At 50.3% G+C, this 17614-nt stretch overlaps 1 protein-coding gene across 1 annotated transcript in view; it reads left to right on the forward strand.

The window, feature by feature from the left end:
- The window catches only part of ITGB5 (integrin subunit beta 5), a 46254-nt gene extending 28898 nt beyond the window's left edge, over positions 1-17356 (forward strand). Inside the window, exons 11-15 of the mRNA XM_084524506.1 lie at positions 10099-10321; positions 10501-10601; positions 15066-15182; positions 16097-16263; positions 16758-17356. Of these exons, the coding sequence (XP_084380632.1) occupies positions 10099-10321; positions 10501-10601; positions 15066-15182; positions 16097-16263; positions 16758-16853 (704 nt within the window). The 3' untranslated portion in view covers positions 16854-17356. The remainder of the gene's footprint in view (positions 1-10098; positions 10322-10500; positions 10602-15065; positions 15183-16096; positions 16264-16757) is intronic.
- Positions 17357-17614: the final 258 nt, after the last annotated feature.

Consider the following 17614-nt stretch of genomic DNA (forward strand, 5'->3'; position numbering starts at 1 on the left):
CCTTCCCAAAACACTTGTTGCCTCAGAAAAGCCCAAGTGTCCCTATGCTCTGAGACACTTTCCTCTTTTTGAAGGGTTGGGTCTTCCCCTGCTCCTCTGTGTTATGCAGTTAATATGGTTGCTCCTACTAAAGCAAGCGGCTGAAGGCACGGAGGGTTTGAAATAGTCGGAACAGTCTGAAATGAACTCCAAGCTTCTCGTCTGTCAGTGCTCAGCCCTTTGGCCAGCAAAAGTGTTTTCATTCCTGGGTCTGTTTATGAATACTGGCACCTCATTTTGTCAGTGCTGGAGAGATGAGAGGACTGTGGACGAGGCTGAGTACAGATCCTGTCCTTTTGTGGCCTGCGTGAAGTAGAGAAGCAGATTTTGGGCAGAAGATAACCTCAAGGAGAGGCAAAAACAGTTTTGAAGTGGGTTAGAAGGGGTTGTGGAGGAACTTCAGCTCTCCTGCAGGCTGTGTCCATAGGGGGGCTGTGCTCTGTTAATGCGAGGTATAAGATGCCTTCTGTACCTTAAGATGAGATGGGGTGGGGAGAGAAGTGGTTTATAGGATGTTGTAAATGTTGATTGAAGTTGTATCCAACTGTTAGTAAGTGCCACTTCTTAGTAAGGATGTGATGTGTGTGCTGTTGCTCCCCAGGCAGTTAGCAGCCCCAGAATAGCTGTTCCAAACCATCATTCAACTTCTGGGAGGGCTGCACAGGACAGCTCGCAGGCGTGCTCGGTTCCTCAGCCCCTCCACACTTTTTCCCTTGAGAACTGAATGGGTAACTCATTGCAGCAGGCATTTTTACAAAATAGGGAGACCCTTTGCAAACCCCTGAATGCTTCACCTCAAGCTTGTCTCTGGAAGAAGTTGCTTGGGTGGATTCAGCCTTTCTGAAGGAGAGGACAGAAGAGTTTCTGAATGCTGCACGTAGCTGTACGTCATGCTGGGAGCTTCAGCGCGGTGCTCCGGCCTCTGCTCGATGGTTTGGATGGCTGCCATGGAGAGGCAGAGTCCTGCTTTCAGCCTGCCTCCCTGCCTGGAGCCCAGGCTCAGGAATTTGCAGATCGCTGCACGTCCCAGTGACTTTTGGACCCCTTGGCTGCCTTCCAGGATATTTGACAAAGGAGGAAACATCTCAGTGCTAATTGCATTCCTAAAGGTTCCATAAAATGAGGTAGTAAGAAGGAGGGGAGGCCCTGGTGAGAGCATCACACATTTGCCTCTAATGAAGAGAGACTGGTTCGCTGGAGGCCACGCTTCATTAGCTTCAGTGCTCAGACCCCTCTGTTGCTGGGGGAGGGTAGTACAGCGTCTTCTTTGCTTTGGTGTCTCTAGAGAAATGTCCTCTCAAGCACCACTGCTTGTATCCTGGTTTCCCACATGGGTACCATTTGTCAGCTCTTCAGTCCCAGCTTGGTTACTCATGTTGTGACTGGGCAGTAGGATCGCAGCCTCGAAGTGCTACTGTGGAGTAAATTACCATGGGATAAATAAACAGCGTGTACCACGTTGTGATGGCAGCTGAAGGTTGTGAGCAGCTGGCTGAAACGCAAAGACATCCCCACACACCAGAGGAGACAGGATCCGGCCTTGCCTACCTGTGCAGCGCTCCCTGCGGCACAACAGCTAGCGTCAGCATCAGGTGTCAGATTTGCAAACACATGCAAGTGCCAAAAACACTTTTGAAATGGGATTTAGGAAAGGGCAACTCATTGAAAACCCATGGTTTATTTCACAAAGACTGTCTACATAGACAAGCCAGCGTGCAGTGCAACTCCAGCTGCCCTATGGAAACCACTTCAAAACTGCTGAGGATGTGCAAGTCCTTTGTTGACTCGGTAGTTATTTCTGAATGCTTCCCTTTCTTGGTTTCTGTGAGGTTTTAGCCCTTACTGGTACCCAGTGACATAAGAGTTTTGTTTAACAAAACCACAAATTAGAAATCACACTCCTGCTTCTGCAATTTGTTTCTGGAGTTCCTGGTCCCAGGCGCCGTATCGAGGTTCAGCAGGTCTCATGGCAAGGGGCCTCCCGGTGCTGGCACTGCAGTTTCTGGGGGTGCAAGAGAGACCCAAAGCACGATAGCCCTGTGTTTTGAGGGCAGTGCTCAGGTTTGATGGTACTGCCAGTATCTCCACCCTGTGAGTCCTACTGCAGCCTGTTACTGCACAGATGATGATGGACTGGGACACTTCTTATGGAAACAGACTTTTTTCCTCACCTTCCTTTGAAGGCATCATCTAGACCTGGGCTCTGGTGTGCCAGGGAGGGCTCAGATGGAGGTGCAAAGAAGCTGCTGTGTTTTATTAAGGAAGATGTGGGCAGTATTGGGTAATGTCAGAGGTAGAGGTGACGGTCGAGTGTGGTTTGGGAGGGAAAAGGAACTGGTGTGTGCCTGCATCTTCAGACATCCTGCAGTGGCACTGGGGGTGTCCCTACAAAGCGGATGTTGTACAGACCAGAAGGGAAGAGGGTGGCCTGTGGAAGAAAGAGGCATCCATACAGGGAAGAGAGCCTGAACCGCATTTGCAATGTTTTCTATTCTGTCATGTCAATTTCTGCTATTCTGGGGATTTTGATTCAGGGGATTTAAATTTTTTTTTTTTTTTTGTGTAAAAAAATGCAGAATCTGAATGCAGATGCATGTCACTGCCAGGAAAAGAAGGACACGAAGGGGAGAGACAAAAGGGCCCTACAAGAAGTGGAAGTTAAAAATAGTGTTTGCACGGGGGCTGCTGCAGCAGCAATGCACGCTGCTGCCTCAGCATTGTTTCTGCTCCCGCCCCAGGCTGGGGTGAGCTGGGGGGAGTACACACTCCAACAAATGTTTTTGAGGCCTATTTTGGTGATGGAGGAGGTGGTCTCAGCTTGGGACACTGTGGTGCAGCCTCACAGTGCCAGGCAGCTTTTGCTTGTGCCAATGGGGCTGCAGCTTGGGGTGAGCTGAACCCAGTAAAATCCTACAAACCAAAACCTCCTTTTGTAATTAGTGTCATAGTACTGTGTCTCTTTTCCTTCTCTCTTTGAATCCTCCCCACAATGGCAAAGATGAGCACTGTGTGCCCATTGCTCCTTCTTACCAGCCAGCAGACCTGGCTTCAGGCAGCTTGAGGTCTTCTGCCTGGAGAAGACGGGATGTTGTGGCTAGTGCAAGGAACAAGGAGATGGCACTGCCGTAGCATCCATTTCTCTTTGAAGATGTGGTCAAGAGTTACTGCACAATTTCCTCGAGCTCCCTAAAAGCCCGTTTCTCCTTGCTGTGTTTCCATTCACCTTGGCTTTTATTGCCTACAGAAAGTGCAGGAAGTGGCTGTGGAGAAGTCGCTGCCGCCATCTGGGGTCAGCTCCAGCTGCGTCCCACAGTGTCATCCCGAAAGGTCGGGTCTGGCCATGCTTGGCCCTGGGGAAGCGGCTCCAGATGCTTGAGGTCTGAGAGCAGCTCTCCAAACCTCTCAGCCTGTAGTGGGGAATGTCACCAAGATGCTCCCTGCTCCTTACACAGCCTGGAGAGGATGAGGAGCCACAGGGATGCACAGGGGCCCTGCTTAGTCGCTATAGACAGCCCACAGTGCACATCCTGCTCATGGACGTCCTGCCCTTGGGCACCTTCTGCAGTGGCAGCAGTGATGCCCAGCCCTGTACTGCCAGGAATTTGGAAAGGGCTAAAGTCCTTCCCAAATGGACTGAACGCTGCTTTGCCGGAGGTCCCTTTCCTTGCACAAGAGGGAGGTGCCATCTTTTCTTACCCCTCCTTTCCCCCTGTCCTGGCCCTCAGTGCTGTGAAAGACTCGTGCAGCCCTCCCAAAATCTGGCAGCGATTCCTTCGAGGACCTGACCGCACAGAGTGCTGCTTTTCTGGCTGCTTTTCACTGCTGTTTCTCCTTGCCCTTTGAGCGGGCATTTTGCAACCATTAATGCATGCTAATGAGGCGTTCAATGCCATGGCAGAATTAAAGAATAAAGTGGTGACGCTTGTACATCTTTGCAGGAGCCAGAGCTCTGGCTGGGGGTCTGCTCTTAAAGCAGCAGCGAGAGGTGACATCTGATGGCACACGCACCTACCCAAATCCCGTGTGCAGGCACAGCCGCCCCCATGGCCCATAACCTCATGTCTTGGGGTTAGGAAGCTCCAAAATAAAAAAAAAACAATACAGACTCTGAACACAAACTGTGTCACGCATTTGCTCCCCAGAGAGAGACAATGTGCTGGGATGGTCTCGCTTCAGTGCTCTGCTTTTATGGCCAGCTCGTTTGATGTTTGCATTTGGCCTTTCTGATTACAGTAATTAACAGAAATAAACTCTGGGAGATGAATGCTGTATTTTGGGTTTAGAGGCAAATGAAGGCCTAAAACAAGCAGGTGAGTGAAATTCTGGGTCTCTGCGTTTCTTGTTGGCATGCATGGTCAGCCCCTGAATTTTGCTGTTTGGTTTAGAAAATCAAATATAAGACCTGAAAGTACAGTGCAGTGTAAGCTGCAGGTTCTTTTTCTTTGTCTTTCTCTCTCTCTCTTTCTCTCTTTCTCTTTCTCTCTTTCTTTCTCTCTCTCTCTCTCTTTCTTTGTCTTATTTTGAATGAAATTCTGACTTCTTCTAGCTTCTTTGGGAAGGGAGAAATCCATTCCAAAACCATGGACCTTCAGTGAACTTGCACCAGATTATGTGTTTGCATCCAAACGCAGAACTGGGCAAGGCTCCCGCGGCACTGGATTTTGTAGAGAAAGAATGTCTCTTTGCTCTGGAGACCACTCCTCATAATGAGGTCCAGCTGAAAGGACATTCAGCCCATTCGTGCCACGGTAGGTTGGGAATTAGCCTGCTTTTCATTTTCAGGATGACTTGAACCATTTGGCCCCAAAGTTCAAGCATTTGGGATCCTGCAGCTTTGTTCTGGAGCCAAGTTATATTTTAGGAATGAATCTGGGGGGTTGGGTGGTGGTGTTTTGTTTTTTTTTTTTGTGTGCATGCTTGAGATAAGTCCATCCCTGCTGGCCTGCCATACTGTGCCTGCGAAGGGTTGGGCCAAGGAGCACATAAGTGGGAAGAAGCTCCTGATCATGAACCTCATGGCATCTGCAGTGAGGGGATCTGCACACTGTAGGAGTGGATATCATCAACTACGTGATAGCAGATGAAGTTCCCTAAATGCTCCCATGGTGCTGGAGAGTTGGCTTTTGTCAGCCTTTGGTGGCAAGTGCAGGGACATTGTGGTAGGAGAGAGAACGCATCCCATGGGAGAGCCTGTGGAGACCTGCAGCAAAGGGGGGTGGAGGTCTCTGGAAGAAGGCAGTGGCACCAGCCCTTTTAGAGTTAAAGGGTTGGAGGGAAACACGGGAGGGGGAAAAAAACAGGGCTCCCCTCCCCACTCCCCTTTGCCTTTAGGAATAATATGAATTATTAGCCATTTCTGCTGTGCCTTTCATTTCAATCCTTAAGGACCTAGGAGGTCCATAAGGGGTGATGAAGCCATGGATGTACCCGATTTGAGTTGGTGTTATTTCAACACACAGCTCTAAGGGAACCAGCACACCCATCCCAGTTCCCTTCTCTTGTTTCTGGGAGGGTCTGGCAGCCCCATATCGCTCACTGCAGTGGTAGCAGAGTCGGCAGCAGGACCCGAAAGCTCCAATTCCCAGCTCGGGGTCTCCGTCCAAAAGACCACGTGTGGCAGGCTCAGCCGAGGCACTCTCAGCAAAAGCTGAGAGGTTTGCGGCGTGCTGAGATTGCTTAAACAAAAAATAAATAAGTTAAAAAAAGAGGAAAAGAAAAAAAAAAGCGGTGGTTTTATTTTAAGAAACTCAGCTTTAGATCTCTGTCAGGAGCTGTATCTCATGATTGCATTTCAGTTCCACTTCTGTGGCGGAGAGAAGGAAAATGAGGAAAGGCTGGCCAGGGCTGCCGCAGGAAATCCGCTCTGCCCCGGATCACTTTCAGCTGCCTTTGTGAGACAGCAGTTTCCAAAGCCCTGTTTTCCCTGCCCTGTTCTCGATTAACCCAGAAGTTCCCAAATGAGGGAGAAAGCAGGAGGATGGTGCGGGGTGGGGGTTGTAATGTATCACTGCGATGTGTGGGATACTGACAGTAATGGGATGTGGCTTGTGGTACCCAAGGGTGAATTAGCAGCTCAGATGTATTTATTCCTTTGTCTTTGCTTTCATTAGTCTGCATCTCTGATGCTATTTTCAGTGACAGAACTGGTGAGCCCAGCCAGCGCTAGGATTGAAATTAAGGATTATTTAAAGCCTTGTCGATTCTTGGCCAAACCCATATACTCCAAGATATAAATATCCTTTAAAATGAATGCACTGGCAGGATGCACAGGTCCACGGTGTCTTGTGTAATTAATGTATAGAAAAAGCACTTTTCCTATTATTATTTTGCCTTTTAGTGCTCGTTTCGGTACAGCGCTATGGATACATGAGCGTGGGCGAGTTCTGGCGTAAACGGAGCCCGTCAGTGGCTGTGCTTCAGTTACACAGAGACCTTGTGCCCTCGCTGTCTGTGTTTAGATAGTAACCTTTTAGGACAAGGACAGAGGCTGGGATGCCCCTGCCAGCCCTTGTTTTCCCTGCCAGCCCTGCAGGACGGGCGGATGGGATCCCAGTCCCATCCCCACGCAGTGCCGTGGTTTTGTGCAGGGCGGGCACTGCAGCCTGTGGCTTCTTTGAGTCATGGAAAGAGACGAGTGGGAAGCCAGATGATTTATTTGCCTAAGCAGGCACTGCATCTTACCAGGGCCCTTTCCCAAGCGGAAAGTTTTCCAAGCACTCTGAGCTTCTTCCGCTGCCCTTCTCCCTCCCACGCACACCATGCGGTGCCAGGGGCTCCAATCCTGTGCCTGCCGCGGGCACCAAAGGGTTGGCTGGGCAGACATCGAAACTGCTCAAGCACTGCCCCGCATCAGTGGGTTTTGAGCGCTCCCTCTTCTGTAGGCAGCTATTTTTGGTGCCTTCACCCCGAGGGAATGCAAACAACATGTGGCTGCTGCGTCAGGGCTGGCTGGACATCGAGCATGGAGGGCAGGGCTCAGCACGCTGGTGGGAGGCATGGCGTGGCGAGGCTGTAAGCTGCTTGCCATCACTTATTTGTCTTAGCAGGTTCAGTACCCAGCTTTTTTTTTTTTTTTTTTTTTTAACTAGTCATTCAGGTAACCAAAAATGACAAAAACAAGTGCCCAGAATTTGGAAGGTCCTGATCCAAAGGTTCATCCAAGACCACAGAGGCACAGAATTTATTATTGTGTCTGATTTAATGGGAAATAAATGCAGTAACCTCTTCTGTCCCAAGAGCCTCAGAAACTAAGAAACTAGTTTAAAAATCATGAGGATTTTTTTTTTCTTTTATCATATTGATTTTATTTTCCTAGAGAATTGCTAAAAGGTGGGGAAAAGGGGCTTGTTTCCAGACCCTCTCACCTTCTCCATAAAAGCTGGGGTCACATTTTATTTCTTTCAAAAGAAAGACAATATTTTTGTGTAATCATGTGGTCCCCAAGAGCTGGGGGCTTTAGGAGAAACATTCCCAACCATAAGAGCCAGCGACAGGGCTTTTAGTACACTGAGTTTCTGACCTCTTGGTGCACCAGTGCTTGGTGCAGTTCCTAAAAGGCAAACACAGCCACGGACACAGGCTGGAGCAAAGCGAGGGCGGCTGGACGTCCTGCCAAAAGCCAGGCAAATGACTACCAGTGTGACAGTGACAGTCAGTGCTCAGCAGTGTCATGCCCTGCAGCTCCCACCCAGAGCCCAGGCAAGCCCACATCTGTTTTGGGGGCTGCTCTCCACCCCCAGGAGCTTGGTGTGGCTCTGCTACACCCTCCCAGTGGGTCTCTGCAGCCTCCCACACATGTGTTTTGTGTTACCCCCAACAATTAAGAGTTGGCTGGCTAACTTATGTTATCAAATTCAGAGGGAGCTTTCAATTTCCCAATTAGATCTCGATCTTCTAAATATCTAAGATCCTCACATTTCAAGGATGGGAACAGAAGAAAACATACCTTGTTATGTTTGGAGAACATAATTAGTGTCTTTTGGCTTCACGAACCAACTGTAGTAGAAAACACACAAGCCCAAATGGTTCAAGGTGGGGTTAAAGTCCAGGCTAATATCCTGCACCCTGAGCCTGCTGCTGGTGCATAGTCCTGGAGCACAGTCCCTGGTGTCCCTGAGGGTGCATTTTTGTCTTGAAAATGACACTGGGACTAGGTTCGGCATGGATGTAGTGGTGGAAGGGCTTCCACTGGCATGATCTTAGGTGCCATATTGAGTCCTTCACCTCGTCAGCCTTGTGGCATAGCTCAGAGTGGGAACCTGCAGGACATTTTGCTGTGAAACACAAGCACCATGGAGCACTCTCCATGCTGCAAACCTCAAGTCTGCGTCACAGTCATCTAAAGACTCCCAGCGACCGGCACAATGAATTGCCTCAGCCTCCTGTGTCCTGAGCAGAAGGACACGAGGTGTGTCAAGTCACAAGCATGAATTCCCATCCTGGGACCCCGGGTGGACCTTGAGAAGTGGGTCAGCTCTTGTCAAGCCCATACGAGAAATAAATGTATCCCACCCACTCATGGTTCTCCAGTCTTCATGCTGTATGGGAGGTGGATGGGGGATGGAGGGCACCACAAATGGAGCTCGTGGCGGGGAAGGAGTGGCTGCTCTTTCAAGCTGGTTCAGGCCCAAAGATATTAACATCTTTGCTGCTAAAAGTCAACATGGAAATTTTCACTTCTTGGCACGTTCCCTGTGAGGAGCTTCAGCCAGTGGCTTCTTGTATGTTGAGCCAGTGTGGCCAAGGCAGAAAGCACATTTCAACGTGTTCTTGTATTTCCTGCTCACACCCCACAGTTAGTCACCTTCATATATAAGGGCTTTTTCTTGATCCTCTTCAGTAACCAAAACCATTTACTTCAAGAGGCTGTTTCTTACATTTTGCAGTTGCAGTGCTGGACTAGGGTGCATTATTTGGAAGCGGTTGTTTCCCTTCCCTGGGGCAGTTGTTCCAGGCTCCATCCCCAGCGTGCCAGAGCTGGAAGGGACGTGCAGGCTCTCTAGCTTCCTAGGCTGGCCTGGCACCAACTGCTTGAAAAACTGAACCATTTCATGAGCAATTCAACTTCCAGAGACGGATTTACAGTGGATTTGCATCCTGTGCTGGGCTCTGTGGTGTCCAAACGGGTCTGAGCTAAGGCTGAAGGTGCAGGGGCTTCGAGATGGGCTCTGCCCCTCTCCTAGGGCAGGGGGTGACTCACACTCCAGTTGGGACCATGGGTGGTGTGGAGGGAGGTCACCTTCAGGGATCTGGTGAACGTGGCCTCTGTCCAGTAGTGTTTGAGTTCACAGGCTGGATCCAAAGCAAACGGTGGGAGTACAAAAGAGGCTGTAGGAGGGCATCTGGCATTTGGCAAGGGGTACAGCCCCTCTGGCAATCTCAGAGACAGGGCTATCAACGGTTTTGTGCTGATGAAAAGAGCACGTATATAATTTATCTTGTCTGAGGAACTTGAGGCTGTTTCAAGTGGGAAAGCTGAGCTGTAATTAGGTTGCTGATGAGCCTTGTGTACAAACCATTCAGCTCTATAAACCGTGCGTTCAGAAGCATCCCTTCTCCTAGGGACCGACCACAGAGGAATTCGAGCAGTGTTTCCAGCGAGCTGATGGATGCCTCTCTGAAACCAGATGCTCGGCAGCCAGCCACTCCACTTACTGTAATTGAAAGCCTTGAAGTCTGTTGACTTTCTCAGGCTGTCGCTTAACACCATAGCTGCAAGAGGATGCTTTGGTTAGGGAAGAATCCTCACTGAGGCGGTTCCTTCATTCATCTCTGCTGTGAGCTGCCCTGAGCTGCTGCCTGGATGAGGTTCAGCTGGTCCTGGCAGACTTTGTGGGGCTGGCTGGGGTGCTGAGGTCTCATTTGAACACAGGAGGTGGTGCTGGTTTAATTCTTTTAATACACTGCCTTGGGATTACTTCTTAAATAAAGCTGTTAGGAAAGCAGGACAGGAAAGACCTTAGGTCAGCCTGGTAGGCTTTTTGCTTTCAGACCTATCAGCATCATGCCAGCACTGGCTCCAGCCACTGCTGACACCCTTGTCACATCTCTGTCCCCTAGGCCATGGCGAGTGTCACTGCGGGGAGTGCAAGTGCCACGCGGGCTACATCGGGGACAACTGCAACTGCTCCACCGAGACCGGCGGCTGTGTGTCCAGTGATGGGCAGATGTGCAGTGGCCGCGGCACCTGTGTCTGCGGGAGGTGTCAGTGCACCGAGCCCGGGGCTTTTGGAGAGACTTGTGAGAAGTGTCCCACCTGCCCAGGTGTCTGCAGCATTAAAAGGTACACACGGGGGCTTTGGGAGAGGCTTCTCGCTGGTGGAAAGGGGAGATGGCTGATCCTGATGTTCCTCTTCCCTTGTGGTGCAGCTTCTAGACCTACACCTCCCTTTCCGTGGGGGTGCAGGTGGCAGGCTGCAGTGTTCGTGTGCTCAGTCTTTCTCTCTGTGTGTCTTTCTGCAGGGACTGCATTGAATGCAAGCTGTTTAACTCAGGAAGACTGGATAACCAAACCTGCCAAAAGCACTGCAAGGACGAGATCATCACCACTGTGGATGTTCTCAGTAAGTATGCAGCTGAAAGCAGTGCCCAGTGACTGCAGCATCCAAATCCTCTTAACCCGTCCAAGACCTATCTGTGAAGAAAGCCTCAGGGAAAATGCAGTATTTAGAAAGCATAATGTATGACCCTCTGTCTGGGCTGTAATCTGCATTGCTTTGAGTGTTCATGTTAGCAGCTCAATTGCTCTTCTGTTATTATTTCCATATTAGTTACATAAAACACCATTATTTGATGCTAAGTAAAAAACCCTTGATTTTAAATAACATCTTAAAACCTGGATCCAAGCAGCAGTACATAACACTAACATAACCACCTCATTTCCTTTTGGAAGGAAACACATCAGTTTTATTTAATGAAGTCATTTAGAAGAAATTATGAGTTTTATGAATTGGACATGTTGGCTTGCTAGAGACGTGAGATAAGCGTCCCCCCATCCTAAGGTTAGGCATTACGTACGTCTTTCTGGGCACGCATTTGCTGTGAGCAGCTGTGGCTCTGCAGTGCTGATCTAACATCCATGTAACCCTCTGCACAGGGCTGGTGTGGAGGGTGTCCAAAGCAGCCCTCCCTTCGCCCTGTCTGGTGTACGAGGACCACAGTTCCCAGCACGAAGAGCGAAGAGAGTAGGATAAGATCAGATGACAGGAGAGATTAGATGAGCTGCGAGAGAGTGCAGAAGGACAAAGTATCACCCAAAAAAGGCGTTCTCTAATCTTCCTGAGATTTCCTCTTGGAAGAAGTGGGCCTGTAAGAGAAATCAAAGCTGTTTTGAGGATGATGAGTTCTGCTGTGGTTAAACTGACTTCTAAAAGTCCTGCCCATTGTGTCCTCTTCTCAAGGTCACCCCACACCTTGTCCCTCAGCAGATGACTTTTTCCCCCTTCTTTTCAAGCTTCGGTCTGGCAATCTTTGGTTGCTGTTTGAGACAGTAGAGGAAACCCAAACTGTGACAGCTTTAGTCCCAGTCCTTACCCTGGCCTTGGCTATACCCCTTGGAGAAGGGTTAGAGAGGCTGGGATAAATTCCCACCCACATCTGACAACTGCTCATTCTCTTTCATAGGTCATATATTACAAGTGCTCTACCTTGCTCGTCCTTTTTCTCCCTTCCTCCTGAGCTGTCTGCAGATGATGCTTCTCCTGTTGACTCCTCTCATACACAGAGCCCAGCTTTTAAATTACCACCAACAGGGTTTCGTACCTTCTCCCTTGGAGGCTTGCTCTAGTTCTCCCCATCCTCACTGCAGTTTACCAGGGGAGTGAACCTACATCAGTTCACTGTGAGAGGTTACAAGTCCCTTTTAAATGCTTCCAAACCACATGAAGCTCCTTTCTGATGCCTGGCTGGCCCATGGTTCTTAGGAGCCAGCACATACTGGGGGTTAAAGCTCAGCTCTCCTGCCTGCGTGTTGCACAACGCCAAAGCCAGCCTTTGTGCTGACTGCACCCTGGGAGGTGAGTCTGGGCTGTGGTTGGCCAACCCCCCATTGCTTTCTGAGGAAAACGGCCAAATTTCTGTTTTAAGACATTCTGGGGAATTATGCTTATTCTTCTGCTGCACTGCCGCAGTCCGATCCTGGGCGGTGCAGAGCTCTGGGACCTCAGAGCACTGAACAGCTTGGAGAGCTGGGCTGCATAATATTCCTAGAGAAAGTGCGCAGGGACTGCAGGCTACCTCACAGGCAAACTCCGCCAAATCCTCGCCTTCAAGTATTTTTGCGCTATGTAGCACATGTTCACAATCCCTGCTGAAAGGCTGAAGTCTGGTATTTGTCACTGGCAGCCAGAAGACTCGGGTGTGTGTTGTCCCAGCAGTGGAGGCTAGGACCTTAAATACCAAGCGGTGCTGAGCATCCCCTGGGAGGTCCCGAGTGCCTTCTGGCTCTGGGTATGAACCATGGAATTGTTTAGGTTGAAAGATCCCTTAGAGCATCAAGTCCAACCATCATCTAACACTATGAAGACTGCTGCTAAACCATGCTGATACCATAAAAACTGGTCAAAGAAACTCTCAGTTTGGAGTTTAAGAAAGCAGGCATTCTTCAGCTGGGGCACCAGACACACAGGGGATTGCTCCTCCTAGTGTGCGTACCGAATCGTTCAAGCTACAGGGGTGATATACAATCAAAACATACATATACATTGGATTTCCAAGAAATAATTAACATTCACACTATTGCCCATTAAAGCATTTAAATACCCCTGGTGCATGCACATTTGTTTCCACTGGTGGTTTTTTGGGGTCTTCTGGTGGTCGTCGCTAGTCTTCCTCGCTGTGTTCGCTGGTTGAGCCCAGTTCCTGCACACGCTCAGGCCACCTCCTTCTTTCTTATCTTATTGTTTCAACTCAGGCATGCATGCTAAGTGAAGTCATTTATGTATCCAAGGACATAGGTGCACCATGAGTTCCTCACTTAATCTGTTCAGACACATCCTCCACGCCTGGGTCAGCTTAACCCCCTCATTCTGAGATACAATTCTGTATGGGCTTACTGATAAAGCTGACTAATTAGTATGGTAGCAACAGAGATACAGACTTTCTAAGCTTCCTTCTGTCTAACTAAACACAGTAAAGGTTTGTCCTATCTGTTCATAAAACGTTTCAGATTTGTTTCTATTTTTCTGTCAGGGAAAGATCCGTATGTCCCTCTGACTTGGTGTTAATGCCCCTAAGTGCCTCATCCACACATCTCTTAAATACCTCCAGGGACGGCAACTCCAGCATGTCCCTGGGCAGTCCGTTCCCATGCATGACCACCCTTTCCATGCAGAAGTTTGTCCTGATACCCAACTAAACATCCCCTGATGCAAACCGAGGCCGTTCCCTGTTTCTTTGCAGCATCCTGTCTTTCAAAGCTTTATAAAGCAGAGCCATCTAACGTTGGACTTATGAACCAGAATGATGCTTTTTGGGAGGCTTCTATGAGCTGTGTTGTGTGCTGCAGGATCCCCTTTATTTCTGTAATACCAAGTTTCCATTCTTGATGGTCCCAGAGAGGAGCTTTCAGCATGAGGGGCTGTGACAGATCCGGTGCTGAGCTGCCCCTGCCAAGAGCACATGGTGGTGGACCTGAAAGCTCAAGGGGGCCGTTACTGCTCTCTGGGGGTGCGTAAACTCCAAACCAAGTTTTATCTCTATTAGTCTAATTGTACCTTGCTAGGTACAAGTGTGCCCTGCCTTCGGTACCATGGGTGAAGGTGGAGCAGGTTTTGCTGTCCTGAGGCAGGAGCAGCTGAGGTTTGTGTGCACCAGGACCCTGCTGGGGCTCACCAGAGGTGCAGCTGTGGCTGGGTTCGGAGCCGTTGAAGTGGAAGGAATTAATCTTCCCACTGAAGGCAGGTCGAAGGCATTGAAAGGAAAGACAAACAGAAGGGCAGGAGATAAGGGTCTGGAATAGCTGCCGTCATTAAAGCCAGGCCATTTCTGTGTGACAGATGGGCACAGATGCTAGTGACAAACTGCAGGAAGCATTTTCCAGGTGCCTAAACCAAAGCCGTGTCTTGCCAGCAAATAGGACTGAGTGCCCAAAATCCCTTTCTTGAAAACACCATCCCACAAAGGCAAGAGGGGCTCTTGCAGGGCTTGGCATGACTGGAGGTGTTTTCCAGCCTTTCCTGAGCTCAGCTCAGCTGGAGCACCAGCCAGACACAGGCTGCTGTTGGGTGTTACTAAGGCTGGATGTGTCCCCATTACTTTTCCTCCAGCTTTCACACCTTAGGAAGCTGAAAAAAACAAGAAGAAAAGGGCATTTATTATTTCCCTGCATGAAGGAAGAGTGTGCATGAACGAGCTTGCTCCTGTTTGCTGTGCACTGTTTGTTGAGCAGTGAGTGTGACACTTGCTGACTTCAGCACCCTGGGGTGCTCCGGGCTGCAGGGACATGGCAGCCCCCAACTGTGTGTTGCCACAGTCCCAGTTAACAACCGTATTTTCACGTGAATCAAGATCAGTATGCTGATCATTTCCAGGTGCTGCTTTTCTTTCCCGTTTTCCTCCCTCCCCAGGCCCCTGGGGGTGCCCACCTTGCCTCCTCATTTATTCTATGCCATTTCCCAGCTCTGTCAGGCTTTTTCTCAGCCAGGTGTGCCTTGCAGCAGGACCAGAGGTAGCTGCAGAGCAAAGGCACTATAGTGGAGGCTTTTAAGCTTTTCTTAATGCTTTCTCCCTCCCCCCACGTGATGCTGAGTTCGGCTGGAGCTGGGCTGTAATGTGCACCATATGTAGGACAGGAAGCCCCTCGGATGGGAAGGAATGCAAGGTCCCCGGCGTGACACTGCTCCAGAAGAGCAGGGGCCAGCTCCGAGGCTGGGCTTTGGGTGGAAACGAATCTCTCCTCCCCATGCAAAGCACCGCGCTGGGTGTGCCATCATGTGCAGAGCTGCCTTGATGTGCAGGGTGACAGTGGCACATGGTCTCCTGGCCAAGTAACTGGCAGGGACTCAGAGCTGCTCTTCATTTCGTTCCAGAAACGGACGACCCGAATGCCATCCTGTGCGCCTACCCAGTGAACAACTGTGTCATGAAGTTCACCTACTCAGAGCTCGCCAGTGGGAAGTCCAACCTCACCGTCCTCAAGGAGCCAGGTTTGCCCTCCTTTGCCCTCCTTGTGTCAGCACAGCCTGCCCCGCGGGAGGTGCTGGGCTGCTGCTGGCTGGCAGAAAGCTGGTTTCACGGGCTGCATGCATGAGCAAATAACTGGGGTGAAACCCAGAGCCAAATGCTCCCAACTTAGTAAAAAAGGCTTCTGACTGAGAGTGTGATGTGCAGGAAGCCCCCACAGGAGCTGTGGATTTCTGCATTTCCAAGCAGTAGCTCTGGTCCCAGCAGCACAGTGTGTGTGCCCCACCTCCCCTCCCCTGGGGCAGCTGCAGTTCGCAGCATGGGCCCTGTGTGTTGCTTCAATCACAGGCAATGCGGCTTCTCAAAGAAAATCCCTTGTGGCACTGCAGGAAGAGCTGGTGAGCACCCAGCGGTAGCTTCTTGTGCTCTGATTTGGCCCTCTGAGACACAGGGCAGGGTGGGAAGTTTTGGAGGAAGCACATTTTATTTAATTTAGGCTGCAGCCTGCACTTAATTGAAAGGCCAGCTGATTAGCTGGCAGGCAAAGTGCCTAGTTAAAGCAACCCGTAATCACCTGTCTCCAGGTCAGAGTGGGCCAGGAGTTGGGCTGGGTTTTGCCAGAGGTGTCTTTGCCCTCTGTGTCCCATGGGGACCGCCCAGCTCGTCCCCCAAAGCTGTGTGACATCCCAGCCCTGGTGACGTCCTTGTGAACTGTGCTGCTGCCCTGCCCCCAGCCAGGAATAAATGCTCTTGAATGTAAAAATAAAAGATCCCTTCCGTTACAGCGAGGACTGTTGCTTTTTTTAACTCAGTCCCTGCTGCTCGAACTGCCCTGAGGCCACTTGCTCAGTGGCTGCGCTCCAGGTCATGACGTCTCGGTATCCTGGTCTGGATACACCTGCTCCAGAGCTGATTTTCTTCTCCCCCTCCTTTCCAGCATGTAGCTCAGCCCCCAGCGCTGTGACTATCGTGCTGGCCGTCATCGGCAGCGTGGTGCTGATCGGCACCATCCTGCTGGGGCTCTGGAAGCTGCTCGTCACCATTCACGACAGGAGGGAGTTTGACCGCTTCCAGAGCGAACGCTCCCGGGCGAGATACGAAATGGTGAGCCTTGGGGTGCTGCTGGGGCTCTGGGGGGGATCTCTCAGCATAGCTGGCAGCAAACAGCTCTGCAGTGATGGAGAAAAGAGATGGATGTGTGTACTGTGCTGACTGGAAATTCAGGTGGCCAGGTCTACAAGGAAGCATTGTGGGGAGGCTTCCTGCCCATGGGGCTGGTCAGCATTAGAGGGCATCACTTCGTGCATGCAGATGGGACAGAAGGTGGGTCAAAGCCAAATACAGTTAGCATCTCTGAAGTAATTAGAGCAGGAAGGGGAGGATGGAAGTGAAATTGTGGCTGTTCCATCCCTGGAGGCGTTCAAGGCCAGGTTGGATGGGGCTTTGAGCAATATGGCCTAGTGTAAAGGGTCCCAGCCCATGGTCTGTATAGGTCCCTTCCAAACCTAAACCGTTCTGCAGTCCTGTGAGATTACACACATCTTTGCCATGACACAGGTTCTGCTCCTTACCTTTTCCATTTGTTTACTTCTCCAAAGGCATCCAACCCCCTCTACCGAAAGCCCATTTCTACGCATAACGTGGAGTTTACGTTCAACAAGCTCAACAAGTCCTACAACGGTACGGTTGACTGATCAGGTCTCAGCACGTGGGACTGCTGTGGACAATTGCCTGACTGTATTTGCTGCTCCTGACTTGAAGACGGGACCGATCCTCTTCAGGGGAGGGAATACCTTACAACAGGACTGGTCGATGACGGAAGCCTGTTATTTGCACAGTGAGGAGAAGAGTAGCGTGCTGTCTGGGGACACGCCGACGCCAAGGCAGGCTCGCCGCCTGTGCTCGTGGACTCCGAGCCACGTGAGGCTCCACAGCCCAGCTTTCCGGATATATTAAACCTGCCAACTAAGTGAACCAAGTGCCATATTGCAGCTTTAGACATATCCCATCCCACTAGAAAGGGTGACTAGGCCAAAATCAGGGGAACCCCATGCCATTGCAAGTTGTTAGGGGGGGAATTAGCTTAAAGAAAAGAGGAGGGTGTTGGAAGCATTTGTATAAGAAATTAGGATACAAGAATTCTGCAGTCTTTAGGATTTTTTTTTTATATAAAAACAAAATAAAACTATTGTGCATACATGATGCTGCGAGCGGAGTTTGTCATCTCCTTGCTGAGCCCCGCAGGGACAGACTGAGACGGGGCGTGCTTCTGCAAGGAAAACGGGTGCTGCCTTATTTATTTATCGGTAGCACCTTATCAGTCCCAGCACGAGGACACAAACAGGAACCGGAGCCACAGTGACGGCTGCAGAAGGTATGTTGGTTTAACGCCGCGCTGTTGACCAAGGGTGGGGACTGCCAGACATCGCTCGGCGCTCACACTCGGTGTAGCTGC

Source organism: Aythya ferina, assembly GCF_964211825.1.
Source record: "Aythya ferina genome assembly, chromosome: 6".
NCBI lineage: Eukaryota > Metazoa > Chordata > Aves > Anseriformes > Anatidae > Aythya > Aythya ferina.